The 24,565-nt window shown below is 37.1% G+C and overlaps 1 protein-coding gene across 1 annotated transcript in view; it reads left to right on the top strand.

The window, feature by feature from the left end:
* The window catches only part of COLEC10 (collectin subfamily member 10), a gene marked incomplete at its 3' end in the record, with an annotated part of 35,006 nt that extends 10,917 nt beyond the window's left edge, over window positions 1-24,089 (top strand). Inside the window, exons 2-6 of the mRNA XM_081266807.1 lie at window positions 10,889-10,960; window positions 12,350-12,421; window positions 20,353-20,406; window positions 21,774-21,869; window positions 23,698-24,089. Of these exons, the coding sequence (XP_081122933.1) occupies window positions 10,889-10,960; window positions 12,350-12,421; window positions 20,353-20,406; window positions 21,774-21,869; window positions 23,698-24,089 (686 nt within the window). The remainder of the gene's footprint in view (window positions 1-10,888; window positions 10,961-12,349; window positions 12,422-20,352; window positions 20,407-21,773; window positions 21,870-23,697) is intronic.
* Between the last annotated feature and the right edge of the window lie 476 nt (window positions 24,090-24,565).

Below are 24,565 nucleotides of genomic sequence, written 5' to 3' on the forward strand. Positions count from 1 at the left end.
TTTTGCTGTTCAGAGCCAAAAGCTGCAACAAAGTCACCTCTCTCTCAACAGAACACATGCTGGGTGACCAAATGACAGGACGACCAAATAGAGGAGGCCCATATGTCTAATGGGAAGTGGGGAGATGGAATAGGCAGCCGGTAGGGTAAATAGGTAATGTGCTCCAAAGAAAAAGGAAGGTCCCCATCAAAACCAGGTGATTTTGACACACCACAAGGAAGACCTCTGGAACTGTTTACCAGTGTCACCCTAGTGCCATGCTTATCACTGAGGAGCAAGACAGAACAATCCATCAATGATTGTGGGGCAACCCTGGTGTATGATCCTATTCACAGAGCAATGTGCTGCCAGGAAGTTCATACAGAGTACAGTACAAGGGAGGTGACCCACTTTCCTGGTTGGAGTGCACTTAAGAGGATGTTTGTTTCTCAAATTTAAATGAGCTTAAAATTTGAGTAACCTGTATAGGAAAGGTTTTCGTGTCTCCCCATGATCAGGGGAGGCAACACCACGTGGGTATCATTTGAACAACGTTTTGTGCTGTCATCTCTTCCTGATTCTCTGACATTTTAATTCTGAGATGAATGTGTGAAAAGCAACATGTCCAGCACTGACTGCTGTCAAAGGAGCTCTGCCTTTGCCTACAAGTCTTTATTAACAGGAACTGAACCTCCCCAAATGCTTCATATCTCAGCTCATTCTCCTGTACCCCTTCTTGTTTTACTTTTAAGAATATAAAAATATGGGTGGGGATTAAGAAGCTATTAAGAGGCTAAGCATAGACAAGTCAAAGTCAATTCTCCTGACTCCTGAGTCTCACTTTGTTAAAAACCAACACACTCCAATTTACCATTAGCAACTTACTCATTTCCAAGACCTCCTTTGGTTCCTCCTTCCCCATAAAACTGTTAGGCATTGATAATGTCTTTCCCAAGATGGTGCTGAAATCCTTAAGACCCAATGTAGAGCTCGATAGCCAGTAGAAACACAATCAATATGTGTTCAATGAGTGAACGAGTGAGTGAATTGTGAAACTTTAAACAACACTCTAGATCAAAGTGTTCCTCTATTATCACAAAAAAAACTCACACTCTAATTAAGTAAGTTGACATTAATATGAACAGTTAAATAAGAATGCATTATTTAAATAATACTCCAAGGCAGCAATTATAATGCAGTAACAGGAACCAGATGGTGAATTATCAAGGAAATAATTCTATCAATAAATTCATAGAAATTAGAAATTAACTTGAGATAAGACTCATGGGTAAAATTTATAAAGGGAGAGAAGAGCCATAGTTCTCGTTACATTATTTATGATGTATTTTTTAATTGCAAGAAAATTTCATGCTAATGGTAACACGTAACATGTACAAAGATGTACAAAATAGAGACATGTAAAGAAAAGCTATTGGTCTTTCTTCATGGTCACCTTTTTATTTCTGGACCCACTTCTACCATGTAACCATTATCAATGCCTTGATATTAATATTATTCTCTATACTTATTTATTTTTATTATAAATAGTATCATACTAGATACATTACTCACCAAGAAACATTCTATATGAAACGTAATGTGGAGCTCACTCCTTATCCAGAAAACCTTCTCTAACTCATTACTTTTACTATCATCGAAGATTGTGTCATATCTTAAATACAAATTTAGCCATAGGAATGTAATATAAATCATTATATTTTTAGTCAATATTATGATAATAAATTTTAGATTGTTTATGGGTTCTATTTCTGCCACTGTATATTTTTTTATTGTTACTGTTTTTCCCGTAAAATAAGTTCCCTAAGGTAAATTAGGGTATATGTGTTTTTAATTTTAATCATATTGACAGATTATTTTTCACAAGTGTAGCAATTTAAATTGTCAAGAGCAATGAATTGAGTAAATTCAACTCTCTATATCTATAGTACCTTTGGATTTTATTAGTGAAATATGATACAGATATTTACCTATGTATTAGTATACATACGTATAACTAATAAAGAACCTGGACACTTTTCATCTCTTATTTATTGTTTAAATATTTGGTCCATCTTTTTAAATTTATTTATTGTCCTTTTTCAAAGCAATTTGCAAATGTTCTTTGTAAATTAAGACTAATATTCATTTTAATGTCTTAGTGTTCAATTTTTTCTTGTCTATCGTTTATTTGATAATAAACTTAGTACATTTATGTGGTGTCTTTCACCATATCAAAACTTTAATCTCATATGGTCACATATGCCCATCATTTACAACATTTGGTTTCTTCTCTAAGTGAATAAATTTCAAATAGAAAGAACAAGCATGTGCCACTCTGTGGAAACAGGACCTGAAGTGCATTTTGATGAACGATGAACAGACAGGTTGGACAGGAAGACAAGGTTATGCAGATCAATGCCAGAAAATAACCTGAGGAATTTCCCTGGATGCCAAACTGACAGTTTGCATATTAGACTAATTAGTTTGGATTGGGCCTATGAACATAGAAATACTGTTAAAACGTTTTGAATGGTACAATAGCATGATGAAAACCTGATTTTTATAAAGATTAATTTGCAAGATGGTTTGGGAAAGTGAAGTCCAAATCCAAGGAAACAAGTATTGCAACACTATTTATTGAACAGAAAATATTCTAGGCACTTCAGATAAGTCAATAAAACAAACATTCTGGAGACCATTAAGGAATCACCTATAGGGACAAAGTTTGGGGCACAAGTACAGGCAGAGGCAAAGTAATGCAAGTGAGTATGGGAGGAAAAAGAAAGAATGGACATGAGAAAAATTGGGAATCCAGATGGACTTGAGGAAGGGGGAATGATCAAAGCTGAGTTGGTTATTGAGCCTGGGAAATTCAGAACTAATCGGGAGACTGAGGTAAAATTGAAGAGAAAGCAGAAATATGGGGTGTAGGGCAGCCGTGGAAACAGTGGAAGTGGTGGTTTGTGTATTCATCTGGGCTGCTTCGCTAGATTATGGGCCATCACCACAGACCCCTAGAAGACTGAAGTCAATTTATTAACCAATCACTATTGAGAATGACATTTTAATCAATCACAAATTCATTTGACTGTACTGTCATTAAGTTCTCATTTATCCACCTTGTCTTTAGAGAAGCTATTCCTTTTATATTGAGGACACTTATTGAGAAAGCACCAACACCCCAGACTGTGCCAACAGCTAGGGATGCAAAGAAGGCAATGTATCACCCCAGACCCTCTAGGACTCTACGTGGTATGGAGCTGTGAAGAGCAAAATTGGTGCCCTTCAGGGAGAGAGATAAATTCTGACTCTTGACAAGGGAGGTGGAAGCAGGAACATCTGTACCTTGAAGACTCTTCATAGACAGAGGAGGTGACCCATGACCTGTATCTGTAAGGTACATGGAGATCAACAGAAAATAAAAATCCACATGAGCTTTCACTTGTGAGGACATTTCATCACCAACACACTACAATATAGTGACAAATTTATATGATTGCTTATTTGCTTTGCACATACCTTGAGATGTAAGGTTATTCGGGTGGAGCCCAGTGTGAGAAATTCCATTTACATAATCCTGACCAAAAAAGAAAAAGAAAAGCAAGGAGAGAGTTTGGGATGTGGGCAGGTAGAGTTAGGCATTCCTTCCTTTATTCACCATAACAGTGACTTTTTCATGCCTATCTTCTCCTGAGGTTTTTACCTCCCCTGGGAAGGGACACCATTCTCCTGGTTATTGCTTAGAGCTTGTATTAGTAAGGAAACTTGTGTTTGCAAACACAAGAACCCATCACAAACCTAACCTACCCTGGTTTATCAAACAAACAAACAGGAGACAAGTGAAATTTAGAGACTCAGTACAAAAAGGAATTCAAGATGCATTAGATGCAGACGCTTGAGCAATATATTCTGGACTCAGTTTACTCATTTGGTTTTAATTTATTCTATAATGACTTTGTTGTAAAGCAGATTCTGTCTTCATGGTGTCAAGATAGATTCAAACTCTTCAATGATAGTGTATCTCCTCTGTAATCCCTCCAGACAAATCAAGTTTTGTTTTGTTTAAGTTCTAACTGAAAACCTCAAATTGAGACTTAATAGGTTCTAATTGGGTCACATGTCAATTTACTGAACAAATCACCAGGAGTAAAGCCCAAACCAAATGGTCTAAGAATGAGTGAGTGTTAATTTGCTAGAGAAAATTGTGGAGCTGTTACCAGAATGCCAGAGATAGGTACCAGGAAGAATACCCACTATACACACAGCATCTATGAGTAGTGGGGCACACCCCATGCAAAGGGCTCTTTTAGGAATTTTACCTCCATAATCTCATTTAGTCGTCAAGTAACTCTGTGAGAAAAGGTCATTATCCCCATTTTCCAGGATAGAAAACTGAAGCAGGGAAGTTAATTATTTAGTACAAGATTTAATTTAAGTTTAAATAATTTATTAAATAAGTTACTTATTAAAATGATTAAAATTCAATTATTTATTAAACTCAATTATTTATTGAAGTATAGGTATAAATTATTTAGTATACAATTAAAGAGCTATTATATGACAAATTCAGAATTTAAGCCTAAGTTTGTACACATATATATATATGTATAATACACACATATGCATCTATGTATGTGTGTATAACTAAAATTCATATATTCATGCATGAATACTTATATGTGTGTATACATATGTATACATATATTTGTGTATGTATATATATATATTTATATATTTATATTTACATAGAGACAGAAATGAGCTCTCAGAAAGAAATTCAGAAATTCACAGGAGTAAGCCTAAGAATAATTCCATAATTCCATTTGTTCTTCTGGAAGAACTAACCAATAGATACTTATTCTGTATATTTATATCTGTATAATGTAAATATTTATACATGTCTGTATATTTATACATATATACATAAATACATACATACTTATAAACAGATATATGTATAAATTCCAGTTTCATCTATTGCATCAGGCTTCCAAAGGGAATTTGAATAGAAACATGGTTCCTGAGAGTGAAGACCTTTGCCAAATTAAATCTTTGTAAAGAATATCTTTCTTATAAGATGCTCTCTGAGATATCTTTTCTACTTAAAGACACATTTTCCTATAAACTAAGATTCCACTGGTCCCTTTGTAGCTATATTCCTACAATATTTTTGGAACACTTTAAATGTGTTAGGGAATGTGTTCATTGTTCTACAAGAATGATCTTATTTTATGCACATTCATCATAACTGTGTGACAGAATGTTAGAGGAAAACATCAGAAATATATCCTGGAGGATCCATGTCCCACTTCCAAGTAAATATTTCTTCTGTATTCCTGAGAAGCATAATGTTTATTGTTCTTCAGCAAGAACCATCCTAGTGACCAAGTCTTTAGCATGTGGGCTGTAGGGACACATTTAACAGCCAGACTACAGCAACAGGTAATCAATATAATGAGGAGACTTGCACTGGGGATAGGTAAGTTTTCTGCCTATGGGCTTCATCACAGATCAGCCCACTTTCCCAGAAACCACCTTTTGTGAATGACCAATGGGAATTTTTCTTCCAAATACTTGTTTAAGGTAGTTTCTTGATCTATCAGTTAGTTCTACCAAAAGAGCAAATGAATGATTTGTCATGATTTATTTTCAAAGAATTTAGGCTTAGTCTGTGAATTTCTGCAACCCTTTCTAAGAGTTTGTTTCTCCTTTTTTACTAGGTTAAATATGTCATAGCATATTTAATCATATTGGGCTCAAGACAAACAAGATTATAGAATTCTATGAAGGCGATTTTAGCAAATACTTGTAGACCATTAGAAAATAAGATCTATATAATGGTGATAGGGTTATGTAGGAGACTGTTCCCATCATCTAGGGACACATGCTAAAGTAGTTAAGAAAGATATGTCATTGATTTTACTAGAGTAAAACTAAATAAAATATGGGCAAATAAAAAATCAGAAAGAAGGATGAACCAATGACAGTGTGGTCGCTAAACTCAGTGATGGGTGTGTTTGTTTTTTTATCTTTGAACGTGTGAAAATTTTCATAGTTGTGATTTAAGTTTGGAATATGCCTCCTAAAGCTCTTGTGTTAGGCAATGCAGCCATGCTCAAAGGTGAGAAGACAGAATTGTGAGGGCTCTAACCTTATCCATGGATGAATCCACTTAATGGATTAAGTATTTGAATAAGTTTACTGGGAAGTGGTAAAAATGATTGGCAGTTGGGGTATGGCTGGAGGAGGTAGGTCACTGGGGATGTGACCTTGGGGAATATATCTGTCTCTGTCTCCTTCCTTTGCTTTTGAACTGCCAACAACTGGGCAGCTTCCCTCTGCCATGCCATTCCTCCATTATGATTCTGCAATGGAGGAGGCTGAGCATGAACTGAAACCAAAAATAAATTTTTCCTCCTATAAGTTGTTCTGGTCAGGTATTTTGTTCACAATGAAAAAGAATACTGATAAACACAATAGGAAAGAGTAAAACTAAATAAAATATGCGCAAATAAAAAACGTTAGCAGTGGTTATAGAATAAGGATTGAGGTAGTGAATACCAAGGAACAATCATTTTGTGCTTCTCTTCCAATTATTAGAGAAAAATAGAGGGGTTTACCCAATGAACTCTGTGAGCACTTTCTTTCCACTATCTCCTTCAATTCACAACAATCCTACAAGGTAGGAATGATTTTTCTCCATTTTATGGAGGAAGAAACTGATACTCAGAAAACTGAAATGACTTGCTCTAGGCTCTTAGCAATGGTACAGTCCCTTTACCTTGGAGAGAGCTGTGTGGAAGTGCCTGGGTTGAAATAACTCAAGACAGGTCAGGGGTAAGTGCAGGTACCCTGGGGTATGATAAACTGGATGAATGGGGGAAAAGTGAGCAATAGCAAATCTCAAGGAGGCCCAAATATTTCAGCAAAACCATTAGAGAAGGAAAACTACTGATCCATTGTATGACCCTATTAGTGTATTTGACGTGTATCAGAGAGGTCTGGGGAATAATCAATACGATTGTTGAAATTTCCGAACATGAGGATGCAGTTGGCACCTGTGGAATGAAGATACATGTAGGGGTGAAAGTACACGTTTTAGGCAGGAGTACTTGCCTCATCAATAAAGAACACCTTGTAACTATCCTACTTGATTTTAATGCTGATCAGGAGAAAGATTGCTAACAACTTCGTCCATCTCTAAAATGATATTGGCAATGAGAAAGGCGTAGCTTCCTTTGAATTTTCTTTAACATTTCCAAAATGAATGCCCTAATTTTTTAATAATCACTTCCTTTGAGTACAGGGTACCGACCTAGCTTCAGCTATTTAGTTTCAAAGTAGAATTCAATTTTAAAAGATTGCTTGAGAGAAAGGAAAGAAAAGAGTACCTAAGAAAATGTGGTCAACTGTGTACTCTGCTGGAATTCTGCTGGAGAGATTATCATACCAAGCTAATGGCCTAAAGGGGCCCAAACAAATCACTTTTATAAAACTGAAATTCATTTATTTCAGTTTATAGCTTTTCATCTAATTTTCAAACATAAGTGGCTATTTTAAAATGAAGGCTAAATAGCACTACTAATCCAGTGAAATATTGCCAGAAGGATAAAAGTGGACAACTGTGAACCAAGTGGGGGTCCTTCCCAAAGCTTACTTTTATGTCTCCCTTCTGTTCTCATTAAAGCAAGTCCCAAAGATCAAATGAACCGGGCCCCAAGCTGAAGGCAAGGACACAAGTTGTTTACTTCATCTCTGCCAGCCTCCTGCTTGCCACCAGGCTGGATACAGTCACATAGGTTACAAAAACAGCAGTGTGATTTTCACCCTCCCAGAGCCACCAGGGAGCAGCAGATGACTGTCAATCACCAGCTGCCTCCAGTTAGACACTTCCTTGGAAATGAATGGGAAAACTCACAGGAAGGAGAAGTGGGAATGGAAGTGATAATAATGCTAATATTCACATCCATGACTTTACAGTTGACTTTACAATTCAACCTCTGGTGAACAGGACATACCCCTAGTCCCATTGTACAGAACAATATAAGAACCAGAAATTGTAAGATAGGAATTTCCTCCGAATCATACAGCTTGTTCAGAGGACGGGCTTTGATGACAAATGGTCTGGTTTGAATCCTGACTTTGCCGTTTTTAAGCTGTGTGACCCTATATAATGACATCACCTCCCCTTGTCCCCATTTCCTCAACTATAAAACAGAGTTCAAAATAATATTCATCTCAAAGATTGCAGAAATCAAATGATGGAATGCATGTCAAGAACCAAGAACACTCTTGGCACATAGTACTCAATAATTCTATTACTACATTTGTAAAATATTTTATGGTTCCCTCAAAGTACATACAACTCTACAGGCATTAAGAACCAGAATCAGGCACTGTGTTAAATTCTGGGTGTGCTAGAATAAATCACTTATGATCACAGCCGTATCTAAGGTCACAGAAGGAGGTAAGGGATGGACAGAGATGAACTTACACATTGAGTGTAAGGTAACGTTTTAAACAAAGGCTTTTAGAGGAATAATTTAGCTTTAACTTTCTACAGAGAGACAAAGAGGTCTTCCTAGAGTCTAATACCTTTATAATTTGACACTTCTTTAAAAAAAAAAAAAAAAGAAAAACTGCTTTGGAGAAAATTTCTCTCATTGTACAAATGAGTAAAACAAGGCCCAGAAAAACTAAGGACTCCCTAAGGTCCCTCAGCTAGTGAGTGGCAAAGTTAGTTCTCAATTATACTAACTTACCAGAATATACATTTTCTGTGGTTTAAGTCATTGAGATAGTGAGTTAAAGCTTTTTCTTTGATTTTTACCCCCATTATCTTTCTTGTTTAAAAGATAAACTGTTGGGTTTTTTTGAATATCACCTTTTCTCCCTGAAAAAAAGAATTCAACAAAGTGCCAAATTCTCTAAAATTCACCATCCGTTAAGAGTCACAGAAGCCCAGGCTGAAAGTAATACCACATAGTGACAGGGATCTGGAGGGGCAGAAGAGTGTATGGTGCTGAATCCTCCTTCAACCACTAACTAGCTCTGTGACAATAAGCATGCACTGTCACCCACAGAGTCTCATTTTTTTTCTACTTATAAAATGCAATAATTTTAGTTTCAGTCTTCTATGATGATTCCATGTCAAGTCCTTAACTGAGCACTTAGCACATGTTAAAATTGCTCGATAAACATTTACTGTTAATTTTAGCTAGAAAAATGCAACCTGGTCCAAACTGTATCCCTCTGGTCTAACCACATAAATCCTCTGTGCATCTTTTCCCTTCCTCAGAAATTTATAGATCCCCTTGGGCAGTACCCCAAATCTCACAACGAGAAATCCATCTTACCCATACACTTTTCATGATTTTATTTAATTTTTTCATACATGCATGCAATATAACAATTTAATTTGACCAGTATTACTCACCAGAATTCTTCCTCCCACCCCATTCTCCTCTCAGGAAAAAGAAATGGAGAAACTCTCTCAGTATATATTTTTTACCTGGACAAATCAAAGAACATCCCAACTTTCCTCCCAACTCCAGGAATTTCATTAATACCATTAGAACTGTGTTTTTCCATCTTTCTTCTGGTGATGGACAGGGACCTTCATTTCCTGAGATTACTGCAGTGATAATGTAGGTATCTAGTATTAGCACAATGTTTGTTGCTCTTTATTTTCAAAGCAACAATCATCCGCTTGCCTTGTTGATCTTAAAACTGGGCGAAGCAGAAAGGGCAGATACTATGCCCACCCCAAGGAAGAGGAAATTTCAGCAACAAAGGAAGGAATGGCAAAGGCCATCATTGCATAAGCACTGATTGTGCCCCAGGTCTTCTATGTATTTTATTTTACTTGAATTTCTTAAGAGTCCACTATAATAAGCATTATTAATTCAGTTTTCAGGAGAGGGAAGTGAGACTTGAAGAACATGTGTTCACATTCCTCCAGATAGGGTGAGTGGGGGAGCTGAGATTCAAGTCCAGACCAGTCTTACTCCAAAATCAGTAAACTCAATCATTGACTTCTCAAAGATTTGCTCATGTTATGATTTAGAAATGTGGTATCCCCAAAAAGCTCATGTGTGAGACAATGAAAGAAGGTTCACAGGAGAAATGATAGGCTTATAAGAGCCTTAACCTAATCAGATATTACCAGTTAATCAGTGATGTAATCAGTGATTATAATCAGTGAATTGATCTCCCCATAGGATTAACTGGGTGAGAGCTGAAAGTGGGTAGGGTGTGGCTGGAGGAGGTTGGTCATTGCCTTTGGGTTTTATATTTAGTGGTGGTGAGGAGAGCTCTTTCTTTCTGCGTCCTGGTGCATGTTCCCAGTTGCTTTTCTCTGTCACACACTTCTGCCATTCTGCCTCATCTCAGGCCCCAAGGAATGGAGTTGGCCATCAGATCTCTTGGTGGCAGCAGTGAATTACCACAACATTAGTGAATAACAAACATGATGTTAAAATCTGGGACTCCTAATTCATAGTCCAGGGTACCTTCCATGAAACCACTCGCTCAGCCCTTCCAGGTTGTTCAGGGTGCTAGAGCCATACTCTCCTATGACTCAGACAGCTGCCACTCACATGCGACTGTTTTGAAGCAGTTCTGCATTCCACATCTCCTGTTCTTAGCTTCCTGGTTCATGCTTACAATTTGGGGATTCTTTAAACATAAAGTAGGATGCAGAGAAAAATAAAAGAGAAGATATACTGGAAGTTTCTTCTTTTGACCTGGGTTTCCAGCCTGCCTGGACTCAACACGTCATCACATCTGAGCTGCAAGGCAAGCTCTGTACTGCAGGGAGGAATCTAACCATGCTCACCCTCCCCTGGGAAGAATGCACTTTGGTGTCTATTTGAGCTGCTTCACTCTCTCTAGTTTTCTGTTTTTAAAGGGGATGATGGTGAAAAAGGAGATCCAGGAGAAGAGGGAAAAGATGGCAAAGTGGGGCGCAGGGGGCCAAAAGGTAGGTAAACCCATAGGAAATTGACACTACAATCTGAAAGTGCTTATGTTTCTCCCTCCTGGTCCTGGTCCTGGCCTTCATCCTGGAAATTTAGCAGTTTCATTATCTTCTCTGCCCCCATGACACATGTAATACATGTCAGACATGAATTAACTCACCATCCAAGGGCTCCTATGAGCCTGCCTGTCAACAAGACGAAGACATATTTCTGCAGCTGCGTTCATAGGGTTGGCCAGAGTGGACACTCTGGGAGCCCCAAAGGAGTAGCTCTCTCCAAGAATATCTAAGAAAGGAGGAGTTTAAGAAACAGAGCTGTGTTCAAGGCTGAATCTCTCTTCAGAAGCTGAGGCTAAGAAACTTTCTGCCGTTGGCCTAGAGCTTCAGGGGAAACACACAAAGAAATAGAAAGAGCTGCCTGATCCGTGGATATGTTTCCTTTCCCCAAGATCTCTATTTCTTTAAATCCTCTTTGCTTCTAAAAATGAATAACACAATGGGCAAAGAGAATAGTATGAGATGATCAGAAGCAAAGAAGATGAGAATAACATAAAACTATAAGGAAATGTTTCCCCTTAAAATGTCCAGAGTAAACCTCCTTAAAACACAGCCTCTGGATTGGGATGCTTCTGAACTCTTGAATTAATCCCTGCCAACTGCTACAAGATAGTTGCCCTTATTTGAAAATTTTGAGCAGTTGAAAGGCAAGAAAGGATACATAAGTCCTTGAGGCCTTATTTTGAGAAACGGCCATCTTCTAGAAATATGTATGTCAATTTAAAAAAATCTTACAAAATAAAGCTTTATTACTTGTAAATATTTTTACATTATTGTATTTTAAAAAAATCAATAATGCTTTAGAAGAGTGCTGTGATCCCTGATCATACATTTGGAATAAAAACTCAGCAAGACCATCTCTGATGTTGCTTTGATCACCAGATTTTAGGATTGTACCTTCCTCCTCTGTTTTAAAGTTGCTAAGATGGGCAAACCTTGCTTTAAAAGACAGAAAAAAATAGAATCCCAAAGTGAAGACGAAGTGGATGTAGAGGAACAGATTCAAAAAGGAGGACAAGAATCTTTCTACTGAGCCGTTATCTAACATTAAAATTAAACATCCTATGCTTTGGTCATTAGAAATACTGTACCAGCAGGTATTTTAATATCATCATGTTCAGGATTGTCATAGTAACCTGTATTTTATTTTCATAATAACGTATACATAAAGTATAATTGTTAAAATAGATAATATAGCACAAGATACAAATCAGATATCACAGGATGAAGAATATACTTTTTAGTATTTCTTTTTGGCAAATTTCATGTTAGTCACATTCTTAAAGGGAAGAAAAAAACTTTATGGTATTAAAAATGGCATTCTTTGTTTTTCAGGAATTAAAGGAGAACTGGGTGATATAGGAGCCCAGGGCAATATTGGCAAGTCTGGGCCTATTGGCAAGAAGGGTAAGTTGCATTTTATTTTCTGTAGTAGCAACTTAAAGTAAATTGGACATATACTTAAAATATTTTTAAGATTTTGAATGATGAAAATGATCCCTTTTCTCTCTTTTAAAAGTTAAATTTTGTCTTCCTATCTTGGTTCTTACACAAGCAATATATCTCGCAGCTCAAAGAAAGAAAGTCCTTGAGCAAAATTTAACAATATTTCAGGGACAGAGTCAAGCCTAAAGTTCTACTAGTGTCTGTATTAAACTTTCCTTCAGATCCACTCATTGGCTACTAATTCTTGGTACAATTAAAATGACATGATGATTATTCATAAAACATAAATCAGTACAGAAGAAAATAACTTTTTTTCATAATTTGAATTAAGTAAACTAATGATTCTATACCTGTGATCTATTACCAGGATAGAAACTTGAGGTATATGTGTGTATCCCCATTTGATTTCAGACATATTTTGATCTTGAACATAGTCACTATCTCAATATTAGAAAACAGAGATAGTCTCCTCTTTATTCTCTAAGCAATTCTTTCCTATCCTCTTCTCCCCAAACCCCACAATAGTAACAGGTTCTAATTGCTTCTAATATTCAATAATTCAAACTTACAGGCATTGTTCCACTTGGTTTGTGGATACAAAGCTAAAGAAAAATCAAAATTGTATAGAAAATGACTCAGAGACTATTCAAAAAGATAGAAATTTATCAACAAAAATCATAATACTGAATGGCATGGTTACTACAGGGGCCATATGGGAGAGTAAGGCAAGACTGTTAAAGAGGAGGAAGTGATTTAGGTCTTGAGGGAATGGGGAGAAGACATTTAAGAAAGATGCAAGAAAACCTGTACAAAGTCATAGATTAGGGAAGCTCAGTGGCTTAGGGTATTACTATTTCTGCCACCTTGATGTACCCTCCGTCTTTTCATAAGTGCTTGAGCCTCTGCATAATTGAGCAAGTGCCATTCTGTGGCCTGCAGTGTCTTCCTGTAGATAGGGTGATAGTTGGGAGTCTGGGCTGAGGCCGTGGCCCCTCTCTTCTATTCTGTAACTCACTCCATACTTCTTCTCTCTCTACTCTTTTATAACTAACTCCCTTGAGGAATTTCCTTAGGTCACATTTGAAGGCAGGGATGCAGAGCAGTGTAGTGCAAAGAAACTGCTATGGTAATTTTTGATCCAGGGATTTGTACTGCATATTCACCTCTGATTGAAATCCTTGTGGTTGGAGAAGAGCTACACACCCTCCTCAGGGTTCACAGGTCCTGCTACAGACTGTTTGTGGCTAGTGAAACTTTGGCTTTAGAGTCCCTCATTTGCATGGTTCCCAAGACCCTTTAGCAAGCCTCTCATTTGCATGGTTCACATAACCCTATGTCTTAGTGAGACATTTGGCCTCAACTGGTTAAAACAGTGCTTCTCCACATTTCTTAAATAATTGTTCCTCCAACAAGCCTTCTATAATGTATTTTTCCTAATTGCCTCTTCTGGTGAAATTTTAATATTATTCATGGACTGTATATTCATTTATTCATATTGTATATGTTTATGTTTTATATATTTTAACAACTAGAATTTTTCACCCCCAAGAACTGATATTTGGAGGTGATGTTACCCATCAAGAAAGCATGACTTAACGCTGTTCTCCCCTGCTCCAATTTCCCTCCGTCATCTGTATCAGGTGTCCAGGAGTGGATACAAGTATTTGGGGCATTAGCTAAGAGGAGCTAGAGAGGGTAAAACATTAAGTTTGAACTTAATAAGGTACATTTACATAGTCTGAAGTTATTTTGATGTACAATCAAGTTATTGCTAGCAAGTCCAATGTAGGAATAGCCTACAAATATAGTACTACCACTTATTGTGCAGGTCTATCCAAAACCATGTTACAAAGCACTGGGCAATATGTCAGATCATTATCTCAATATGTCCTGGAGAATCTGGCACAAGAAATGTGTAGTTTGTGGAAAATAAATAATGTTTGAAAAATACAGAGCCAGAGAAAGTCTGTGGAAAGTTTGTCTAAATCCAAAGTTTTGGTATCAATGAAAAAGACTTTGCAAGGTGATATTTTCAATTTGTACAATATTCTTACTTTTAATATGTCAATAATAAGTTGTAAAGGTGAAAGAAATTTTTCAGGCTTCTTCTATAGGCCAGGAGAGATGGGTCTGCATTAGGTTGCTCTTTCTACTAATTGTGATTAGCTAGGTCAAAAAAAATAAATAAAACACACACGTATTTGGAGGCATGAGATGGCTATCAAAATGAATAGGACTTTAGGAGCCATGGTCTGGAGCAGAAGGGAATCAGTGGATAAAGTGTTTCTGGTAGAGGAATACAGGACATGTTCTTGGCTGGTACACGGATCATCTGGAATTAGCATATCTACATCTAAGAGGGTATAGCTAGAGGGGGATATATTGGACTTCAAGACTTCTAGAAGTTAGTCATGATAGAGGAGGCTAAGACCCATCTGAAGACACCGTGTACTTCCCTGAAGAGAGCAGAGGTGGAGGACAGTGGCAATCCACTGACATGAACAAGCCCCGAAGTGAAGGGCTTCAGTGAGTCATTCTTAGACACTGCACACTGCACTTCTCGAGATGTAGATGTGTCAGGTTTATGAAGTTTCTAACAAGCAGAGCTAGTTAAAGATCTTGGTCCAAGTTTCAATCATCTCCTAGAACAAGACCAAGAGACTTGGGGAAAGTGGTAGACAATAGAGACAAGAAAAGGCAAAGAGTCTCCACCCTTTGTGATTGGGGAATCTCATTGTGGATGAACTCCCAGAATTGTTGAGTTATTAAGAGTCTGGAAATGATAGGGGTAACTACACCTATCTCCCACAGGCCTGCTTCTCCCTGGAGGCTCGGGTATGAAGCACTATGCATACCTCTGTCACTGTCCTCAATGCCATGGCTATTAGCTCCTGTGTTTCCCCCTGATGCTCTGGGGGTAAATGAATGACAGATTCACTGGGTCCGTTTGCCTAAATAAATATAAGCTCTACTTAGGAAACCTTACTTTTATCCTAAAACCTGTTATACAGCAGAAAGTTTACAAATTGTTTGATACAATAAGAATTTTTAAAAAGAACAATAAAGCACTTTATATCCCACAATGCAGCTTTCTATCCTACTCCTTATTCCTATAAATTCTATTTTCCCTTAGCATCCATTTCCACTATTGACCACTAAGATTTCCTTCTCCTCCAAAGATATGTCATCAAAATTTACGAGCATGTCCTCGAATTTTCAAAAGAAATAGAGATGCGGTGTTCTGGGCCACCTGGATTAATTTCATGTTTAATCTCTACTTTGATATTTATCACCCTCATTTTGATGATGGCCCTTCTAAGTTTTTCATTGACTTGGATTAATCTTAACTTTTTAGTCTGACCTTAATGTTGTCACTTGCATGGGTAAGGTGGCTTTCTGGATGTCAATATTTCATTTTAGAAATAACAAATAAGAATGATTTAGTATAGGTAAATTCAATCTCATAGCAAAATAAATGTTTTTACTTGAGGTAAATAATCCTTTTACACTGAAAGCATTATGGTTTTTTGTTTGTCTGAATGTGACCTCTAAGTCTTCAAACTTAAGACAGTATTACAGACATGTTCTCACTCATGGGTCAAAACAAGTTTTGTGGATGACCTTAAACCGTAATGAATTTTGGAGAAATAGATGCACTAATCCCAGATGCTCTGCGCACCAGCTAAGATCATGTCCTGCATTCTTCTACCATAACTCAGGTACAGGGCAGAAGCTAACATCAGTTGAGCATCCTCTGAGTCAGATCAATGTTCATCCCATTATGAGATAGCATTACCTAATTTATTCTCCTGATGATCTTATCATTTTAGATACTTTCATTTCCATCTTTAAAAAAAAGAAAGAAGTTAAATAACTTGCCCACATCTAGCTATTAGAAAGCAGAGCCAGGATTTAAATCCTGAATTGTGGGGTTTCTATGGTCTCACTTCACCACACTACTATGGTGTTCCCATTTGTTATGAGAGGAAAGGAATTAATATCAAAATATTAGAAGCAGTTAGAGTGTTGACATATGGAAGCCACATGCCAATTTAAGCTCTTCCTGCATTTTAAGATTCAGCTGAAGGTGATGGCTTCAATCTAGCTTTCTCTACTGTGAACCCCAGGCAGGGATCTTTTGCTCTCCTGTTGAGATTTTACCAGGATTTTCATTTATTTCACTGTTCATAGATGATATCATCCATCTTTTCTCCTTTATCTTTTACATATGTTTCATTTTTTAAATCTCATCATTTTTCCAAAGCAAATACAGTATTCCTCTCTTCCCTAGAGAAAATGTTCCAAGACCTTCAGTGGAAGCCTGAAACTGCAGATAGTACCAAACCCTATATATACTATGGTTTTCTCTTATAAATACATACCTATCATGAAGTTTAATTTATAAATTAGGCAAACTAAGGGATTAACCGCAATAACTTAAAATACCAATATACTGCAAGGGTTATGCAAATGTGGTCCTTTTTTTTTTTGCCCCCTTTACTCTCTCAAAATATCTTGTGTAGTATTCCCCCTTCTCCCAGTGATGTGAGACGATACGATGCCTATATAATGAGATGAAGTGATGTGAAAGACATTGGCATTGTGAGACAGCATTAGGCTACTACATAAGTATTACTTGAAAACTAACACTACACTATCATGACAGTTCATCTGAAAACGGAGATGGCTACTAAGTGGCTAATGGGTAGGTAGCATATAATGTGGATACTATGGACAAAGCAATGATTCACATTCCAGGGAGGATAGTGCAGGATGATTTGAGATTTCATCACATTCTTCAGAATGACATGCAATTTGAAAGTTAAAAATTGTTTATTTCTGAAAATTTCCCCTTAATATTTTTGGACTGCAGCTAACCACAGATAACTGAAACTGTGTAAAGCAAAACTGCAAAAAAAAAAAAAAAAGAAAAAAAAAGAAAGAAAGAAAGAAAGTAAAAAGAGGGGGGAACTACTGCTCTGTATTTATATTTCTTGTATGCCTATTGTGGGACTTACCCAGAACTAGAATTATAACATAACTGAAAACAATCTTTAATACATGTTGAATTACAAGGGATTTGCATGCAAATAAACAAATTTTTTAAAAATAAAAATATTAAACTTATATTCATGATGTTTTAAGTTCATATAATTATTGGTGATGAGAAAGACTGCTATTACTTTCCATTTTTCTTGTTTTATTTTATTTTTTAATTTTTAAAAATTTTTTATACCTTTATTCCATTCATTTATTTTTATGTCGTGCTGAGGATCAAACCCAGGGCCCCGCACATGCTAGGCGAGCACTCTACCGCTAAGCCACAATCCCAGCCCCTTGTTTTATTTTATTTTTAATTGATATATAATGATTGTACAAACTTATGGGGTAAAATATGATATTTGGATACGTGTATATGTTGTGTAATGATAAAATGACATTAATTAGCATATCCATTATCTTAAATATTTATTGTTTCTATGTGATAAAACATTTCAAAATCTTGTCTTCTAGCTATTTTAAAGTAGACAATACATCATTATTGACTATAGTTACCCTACTGTGCAATAGAACCCCCAAATTTATTTCTCCTCTCTAGCTGTAACTTTGTACCCATTGACCAACCTCTCCCAACTTCTCCCCACTACACTGACATAACAATTACCCTTTTTCCTACTTCTATGAGGCTACATTTTTTGAATTCCACACGTGAGTGAAATCATGTAGTATTTGTCTTTCTATATCTGGTTTATTTCACTTTGAGAACATTTTTCAAATACTCTACTTTATTAAGTCATTGGTCAAACCATTTGGGAAACACCATGAATTGCAGAGTCAGAAATGGTTGGGTTTGAGTACCAGAACTTCTATTTAATTGCTGGATGTTCTTGAGCAAATTATTTGCTTTCTGACCCTCAATGGCTTCAGCTGTAGAATACATATAATCATAGTATCTCGTTCACAGGACTTAATATGATAACATTTGTAAAGAATACAGAGCAGTACTTGGCAACTGATTGGACTTTAGTAAATACATGTTCTCTTGCCTCCTTTAATATATTCTGGAAAATCTGTTCTTTTCAAATTTGCACATAAGGAAATAAGGAATTCACGGGAAACAGACAAACTGTAAAGAGACCAATCTTCCTCGGTAAGGTCCTCAACATATTTCCATTCTCATTCCCCAGCTGTACCCCCTGCTATATGTTGTCCAAGCCCTCACTTCTATCTTCTGATGCTGAAACTTTTCAAAACCAAGTTCAAAGGCTAAACACTCCTTCATGCTTCCAGATGACACACTCTCTCCTCTGGCTCCCTCTCAGGGTGTTATCTTTGTCCAGTGATATCTCTCTCACAGCATTTTCACCCTCCAGTGTCATTGACTTTACCACTGTCTATATTTCAAGTTCTGAGACTTTCTCTTCCACCTTAAACTGAATTCTGGGAAAGCATTCGTCAGACAGTGATGTGGAGAAGAGCTAACGGGCGTCCTCAGTGCCCGAGATAAAGGGCACCCTACAGGGTTTAGAGTGGCTTTGTTTTTTCCCTGTAGCTGGTGAAGGATGAAGTTGGAACATCCTTGCTGACTCTTTCCTCCTTCGATTTGTTCTGTTGGGTCATATACCCAATTCCTGGCTGTACCAAACTCCAATGGGGTTAAGCCCCATATTACTCCTAGCCTGGGTGACCTTCAGCCTGTATTTATCCCTCATATGTTTTTTTTTTTTTTCCTATTCTTATCCCAGATAACCATTGAAACTGTAAAATCTGTTTTATTTCTCTCAGGGTCTTCTCTTTTGATCCTCAAGAACATCCACCAAACATTTATCTCTTGTAAATGAAAAGCTTTTCCTTTCAACTATTGTGTCTGATGTGGGTTTTAAGAGCTAATTTTAAAGTTTAAAAAAAAAATCAACATTTTTTTCTCTTTGTCTTAAAATTCCTAATTCTTTAAGAATCATTCTTTGGATGTCTCTGATTAAATAAGAATATGGTCACATACAAAGGAGAATACAGAGGATTATCAGTAAAATATATTTGACATAACTTTATGGTATAGATATTTACATCTATCACATCTCTCCTGAAAATTGTAAAACCTTCAAGTCAGAGGTTTAATCTTTCCTCCCTGTATATCCTCACCAGGTCTTTGTCTTGCAGAGAGTAAATAATAAACATTTGTTGAATTAAATTGAAAAAGTACAACACATGTTTTTCAAAATCCAAGAGCAAAGCCACAGAATGACTTGGGGCTTAATAAATACACTGACACTGCAATGTGGTAACCAACTGATCCAGATTTGCAAAGCAATTGTATTTCTAAAATTTAAAACACACTGAGAATTCTATTAGCCTTGTTCAGAAAGCCACATTACTTAAAAAAAAAATGCTAGTAGGACAGATATCACGGATTCAAATGTTTCTTACACATCCTGCTGGGATACCACATTCCATCTAAAGAAATTATGACTTGTTTGATTATCTGTGCCTGTACAACCAATGCAGAAGGAAATTATCTAAAACCAAGGGTTATTAGTTGGAGATATTGCCCATGCAATTTGAAAAACTATTTCTTCTGATTTTAAATGTGTAGGATTTTTTCTGCTTGAAATAATTTACCTTTTGCCAGATGCCATGACACATGTCTATAAGCCCAAGGACTAGGGAGGCTGAGGCAGGCAGGGAGATCATGGGTTCAAAGCCAGCCTCAGCAACTTAGCAAGGCCCTCAGCAACTTAAAGAGGCCCTGCCTCAAACTAAAAAAATAAAAAGGGCTAGGGATATAGTTCAGTGGTTAAGCATCCCTGGGTTCAATCCACAGTTCAAACTAAATAAAGAGTTTACCTTTTTGTTTCATTGTGCATTTCTGTCTCTGCTGCTGTTTTATACAGGTGACAAAGGGGAAAAGGGTTTGCTTGGGATACCTGGAGAAAAAGGCAAGGCAGGTATGGTATACTCATTTTTCTCCATGATTTCTAGCATCATCCCTAATATGTTCATCTCAAAAATGCGTATGTTTTTAAAGAAAAACAAAATTACTTTCAGCTTGCTTAACCTGACTTTTCTCAGGCTAGAGGAAAGGGAAGAAGGGAACTTTCCTCTCTATCCACCGGTGACTTTCCAAGCCCTAGGCAAGGAGATGAGGGCACATTCCATGCCTGTCATGCTTATTGTGAAAAGCAAACCCAGCAAGTCAGGAAGCAGCCCTCAATCTCTGGGACCCAGGGGAGAATCAGCAGAACCTGCATCAACATACCATGCCTTACATTCCACTAGCATCTCAACCAAATGCTGGCCTGATCCAGAAAGGGCCCGTGGTTCCAGAATGTCCTCCCTGGCCAGGGAGTTCCCCTAGTATTCAGTTTCACTTCCAGAGAAAGAAAAAATAAATATTTGTTGAATTAGATTCAACAAGGTAGATTGTTCTGGGGAATTTCAGTGGCTTCTATTCACAGGGCTGTGGTGAATACTAAGTAATTCAAAGTACTGTTTTCATACCTTATATCTAACAGAGAATATGGAATAATTAAGCCACAGATTTTGTTGTTGTTGTTGTTCCTTTGGTTAATAAAATTGTTTTTACTTTTTACATGACCAAGGAAAAAAGGAAAACAAATGTTTACATGAAACAGACATTATTAAACAGAAAAGGGGACTCAATTTGAGTTTTATCTTATTTTCCATATAATTGCTTCTCTAGATGAAAGTGAAAAGGTAGGTGAGGAAAGGAGAATGGCAAACTAAAATCATAGTTAACCAACAAACTGGACAGCTGGTTTTCAAAATTATAAATTAGACCTACTTGTAGGAGTTAAACATAGACATTGAAACACGCAAGCTATACTTTAAATGAATAATCAGAATTAACATTTGATCAAATCATGAAAAATGTCTCCTCTCTTTGGAGTGCTGTGTGAGTGAATTATGCAGTAACCCAAGATCCTGGCTGCAAATGTGTTTTAAGGAAGCTGTAAAAATTGTATTCTGAGGTTGAACAGAGAAGTTCTGTGTTCAACAAAAATGCCAAATGGTTCACCACGCTTGTTTGGTGGTGTGTCAGATTTATTCTTCTTTTCAAAAATTTACTTTAGAATTTTTTAAATCATTTCAAACACTTTAAAAGATGTTGTCTGGATTCCTAAAAATGACATAAATTGGAAACCTTGTTTTAAACAAAAAGTTAAATGGATAGCCTTCACAGAGAGCTATTATCAGACTAGAAAAAGAGAGTAAATATTGAATATTGAACAAATACCCTTTCTAATTGGTTTGCATTTACTTCCACATGATTGTACAGTTTTTGTCATTTAAGGTACTGTCTGTGATTGTGGAAGATACCGGAAAGTCGTTGGACAACTTGACATTAGTGTTGCCCGGCTTAAGACATCTATGAAGTTCGTGAAGAATGGTGAACAAGTTCTCTTTTGCTTTGGACTATATATCTATGGATTTTGTCTCTTTCAACACATTTCCCAGCAGAAAATACCTTAGGTTGGACAAAGATTTACTGGGATGGTGTCACCAGTCTATAGGCCTATTGAAATGCTAAATATCCACTGAGATTCTAGGACATAGATTCATGCATGTGTATATTGCCTCTTGGTTTAAAAAAAAAAAAAGGTACTTTCCTAAGAGGGAAATGGAGACAAGAGTAGAGCTTGGTAACCTGTGCCTTGGGGATAAAAAAGGGACAGCAAGAATCTCAGGAAAAGAGATGAAAACAACAAGACCCATTTCCTTAAGCAGTTGAGATAATGTGTGAGTGCTAGCATTATTTCACTGAATGTTTATGATTGTTATGACAGATACCATGATTAAAGCTCAGACAAAATATCTTGCCCACAGATACAGACCTAATGAACAGGATTTGAATACAGGTTATCCTGAGTCCTTTTACTCCACAGTAAAACTCAGTACAAATCATATGTTTCTCTAAATTTTGTAACTTCCCATATTGGTCATTTTTGTTATCCTTTGTCTATTTCCCCATAACAGTTAGCAGTGAGGTCCTTAAACTAGAAAGTGCTCATATATGCTCTTCAGAGAAAGTGTTATTGAGGGAACTATAGTAGTTACTATTATAACTGATTTCATTTTTTTTGTACTCTTATCTATTGTAATTCACAAAAATATGTTGTATATTATAGGAAGCACACAGCTGCCATCTTGTGTTCATAGTTACCTGGTAATACTAGAGGCATAGGAAATACTTGATATTAAATAATCACCTTAATTATAGCTCTAGTTGTAACCCTACTGAAGATTCTGTATCTGATATGACTTAGACTGTCATGGATAAACCAGACCTCAAAAGTACAACACAGAGCAATACTTTCTAATGGTTTAGTGGTCACATACATCTTTATAAATTAAAGTTATGGACCCCAAATGTATGCGTAGATGCCCCTAAAGCCCAAAGTATTCCATTATATGAGCTAAAGATGATTCTGAGTCTCTCATTGTATTGGAAATTCAGTCAGTAACTTGGTATCCCTCTTGTATCTGGATAACATGGACAATCTCAGTGTACAAGTTTATAACCTCAGAACTTTGCCCAAAGTTGACAAGGTTCTGTATTATTCTTCTATCCAGTAATTAAGCATTTATAATTCCCGGGAATGGTCGATGCAATGAGGTTGAAGAGCGTCAAAGACATGAGCCTTCTCCTCAAGTCATTCACAGTGGAGTAGAAGTAACACTTGGGCAAACAATTAGAGCAGAATATGCTGAGACCTGTAAAGACCTGTAAAGTGGGAGAGCACTGGAATACAGGGAAGAACACTAGAATCCCGTGTCTGTGCAGGGGCATCAGAAAGACTGCTTAAGTGATGAATAGGAGTTTGTCAGGTAGAAGAGCAGTAAGACTTTCCAGACATGGAAATAGAAGACAGAGGGGGACATGATCATGGGCAAATATGGCTAAAACATAAGTGGGACTGGGAAGATAGTATGGAATGATCTGGGTGGCAGTTCCTATAGCAAATCCTTGTCAATGGAATTCCCTGCTGGACAGCTCTATGGGAGGTTAAGGAGGTAAGGAAGGAAGGACAGATGGTAAAGATGTTCATTCTCCGCTTAATGATTAGAGAAAAAAACAGTGGTGCTCTCATGACAGGACCTTGCAAAATAATTCTTGAGTGCTGAACAAATGAATTATATCTGTCTGTCTTGTAGTCAAACTTGACCCTTATCTTTTGGAGATGCATAATGATACTCTCTTTTTCCTCCCTATATAGTCATTGCAGGAATTAGGGAAACTGAAGAGAAATTCTACTACATCGTGCAGGAGGAGAAGAACTACAGGGAATCCCTCACCCACTGCAGGATCCGGGGAGGCATGCTAGCCATGCCCAAGGATGAAGCCATCAACACCCTTATTGCTGACTATGTTGCCAAGAGTGGCTTCTTCCGGGTGTTCATTGGGGTGAATGACCTTGAGAGAGAGGGGCAGTATGTGTTCACGGACAACACCCCACTGCAGAACTATAGCAACTGGAAGGAGGGGGAGCCCAGCGACCCCTATGGTCATGAGGACTGTGTGGAAATGCTGAGTTCAGGCAGATGGAATGATACGGAGTGTCATCTCACCATGTACTTTGTCTGTGAGTTTGTCAAGAAGAAAAAGTAATTTCCCTCATCCTACACAATTGAAATTTCCCTGCATTTTCCACTGCAGTTGGTTTTATCCATTCTTGTCTCTCATCTGTGACATACTTAGCATGTTTGTATATAATAGATCCTTGACACAAGAACTCACCAGATGACATGGGTCCTGAGAGAGTTTGAATCACTAGTTAAGCAGAAGGTGTTTGTCTATGGCCACATGAAGAGTTCACTTGGAATTTGCTCTGACACCTCCCCTTAGAGCTCTATCCACTGTAGGTAATTGACCAGTTGGTCAGAGATGATTAGGTTGGTTGGTGATGAATAAGCTAACCTGCCCTTGCTCAAAGCCAGACACACAGGAAAGACTTCTGTGAATAATGCCAAGGTATTACCTGCCTTTCAATCCAAATATTTGACCAGTCACCACTAACGTCAAATCTCTCTATGAGGAACTTCTAGCTTAGTGACCTGTTCCAGATCACATGGGATCATAGAGAC

This window comes from Spermophilus citellus, assembly GCF_964194105.1.
Source record: "Spermophilus citellus genome assembly, chromosome: 14".
Taxonomy (NCBI): domain Eukaryota; kingdom Metazoa; phylum Chordata; class Mammalia; order Rodentia; family Sciuridae; genus Spermophilus; species Spermophilus citellus.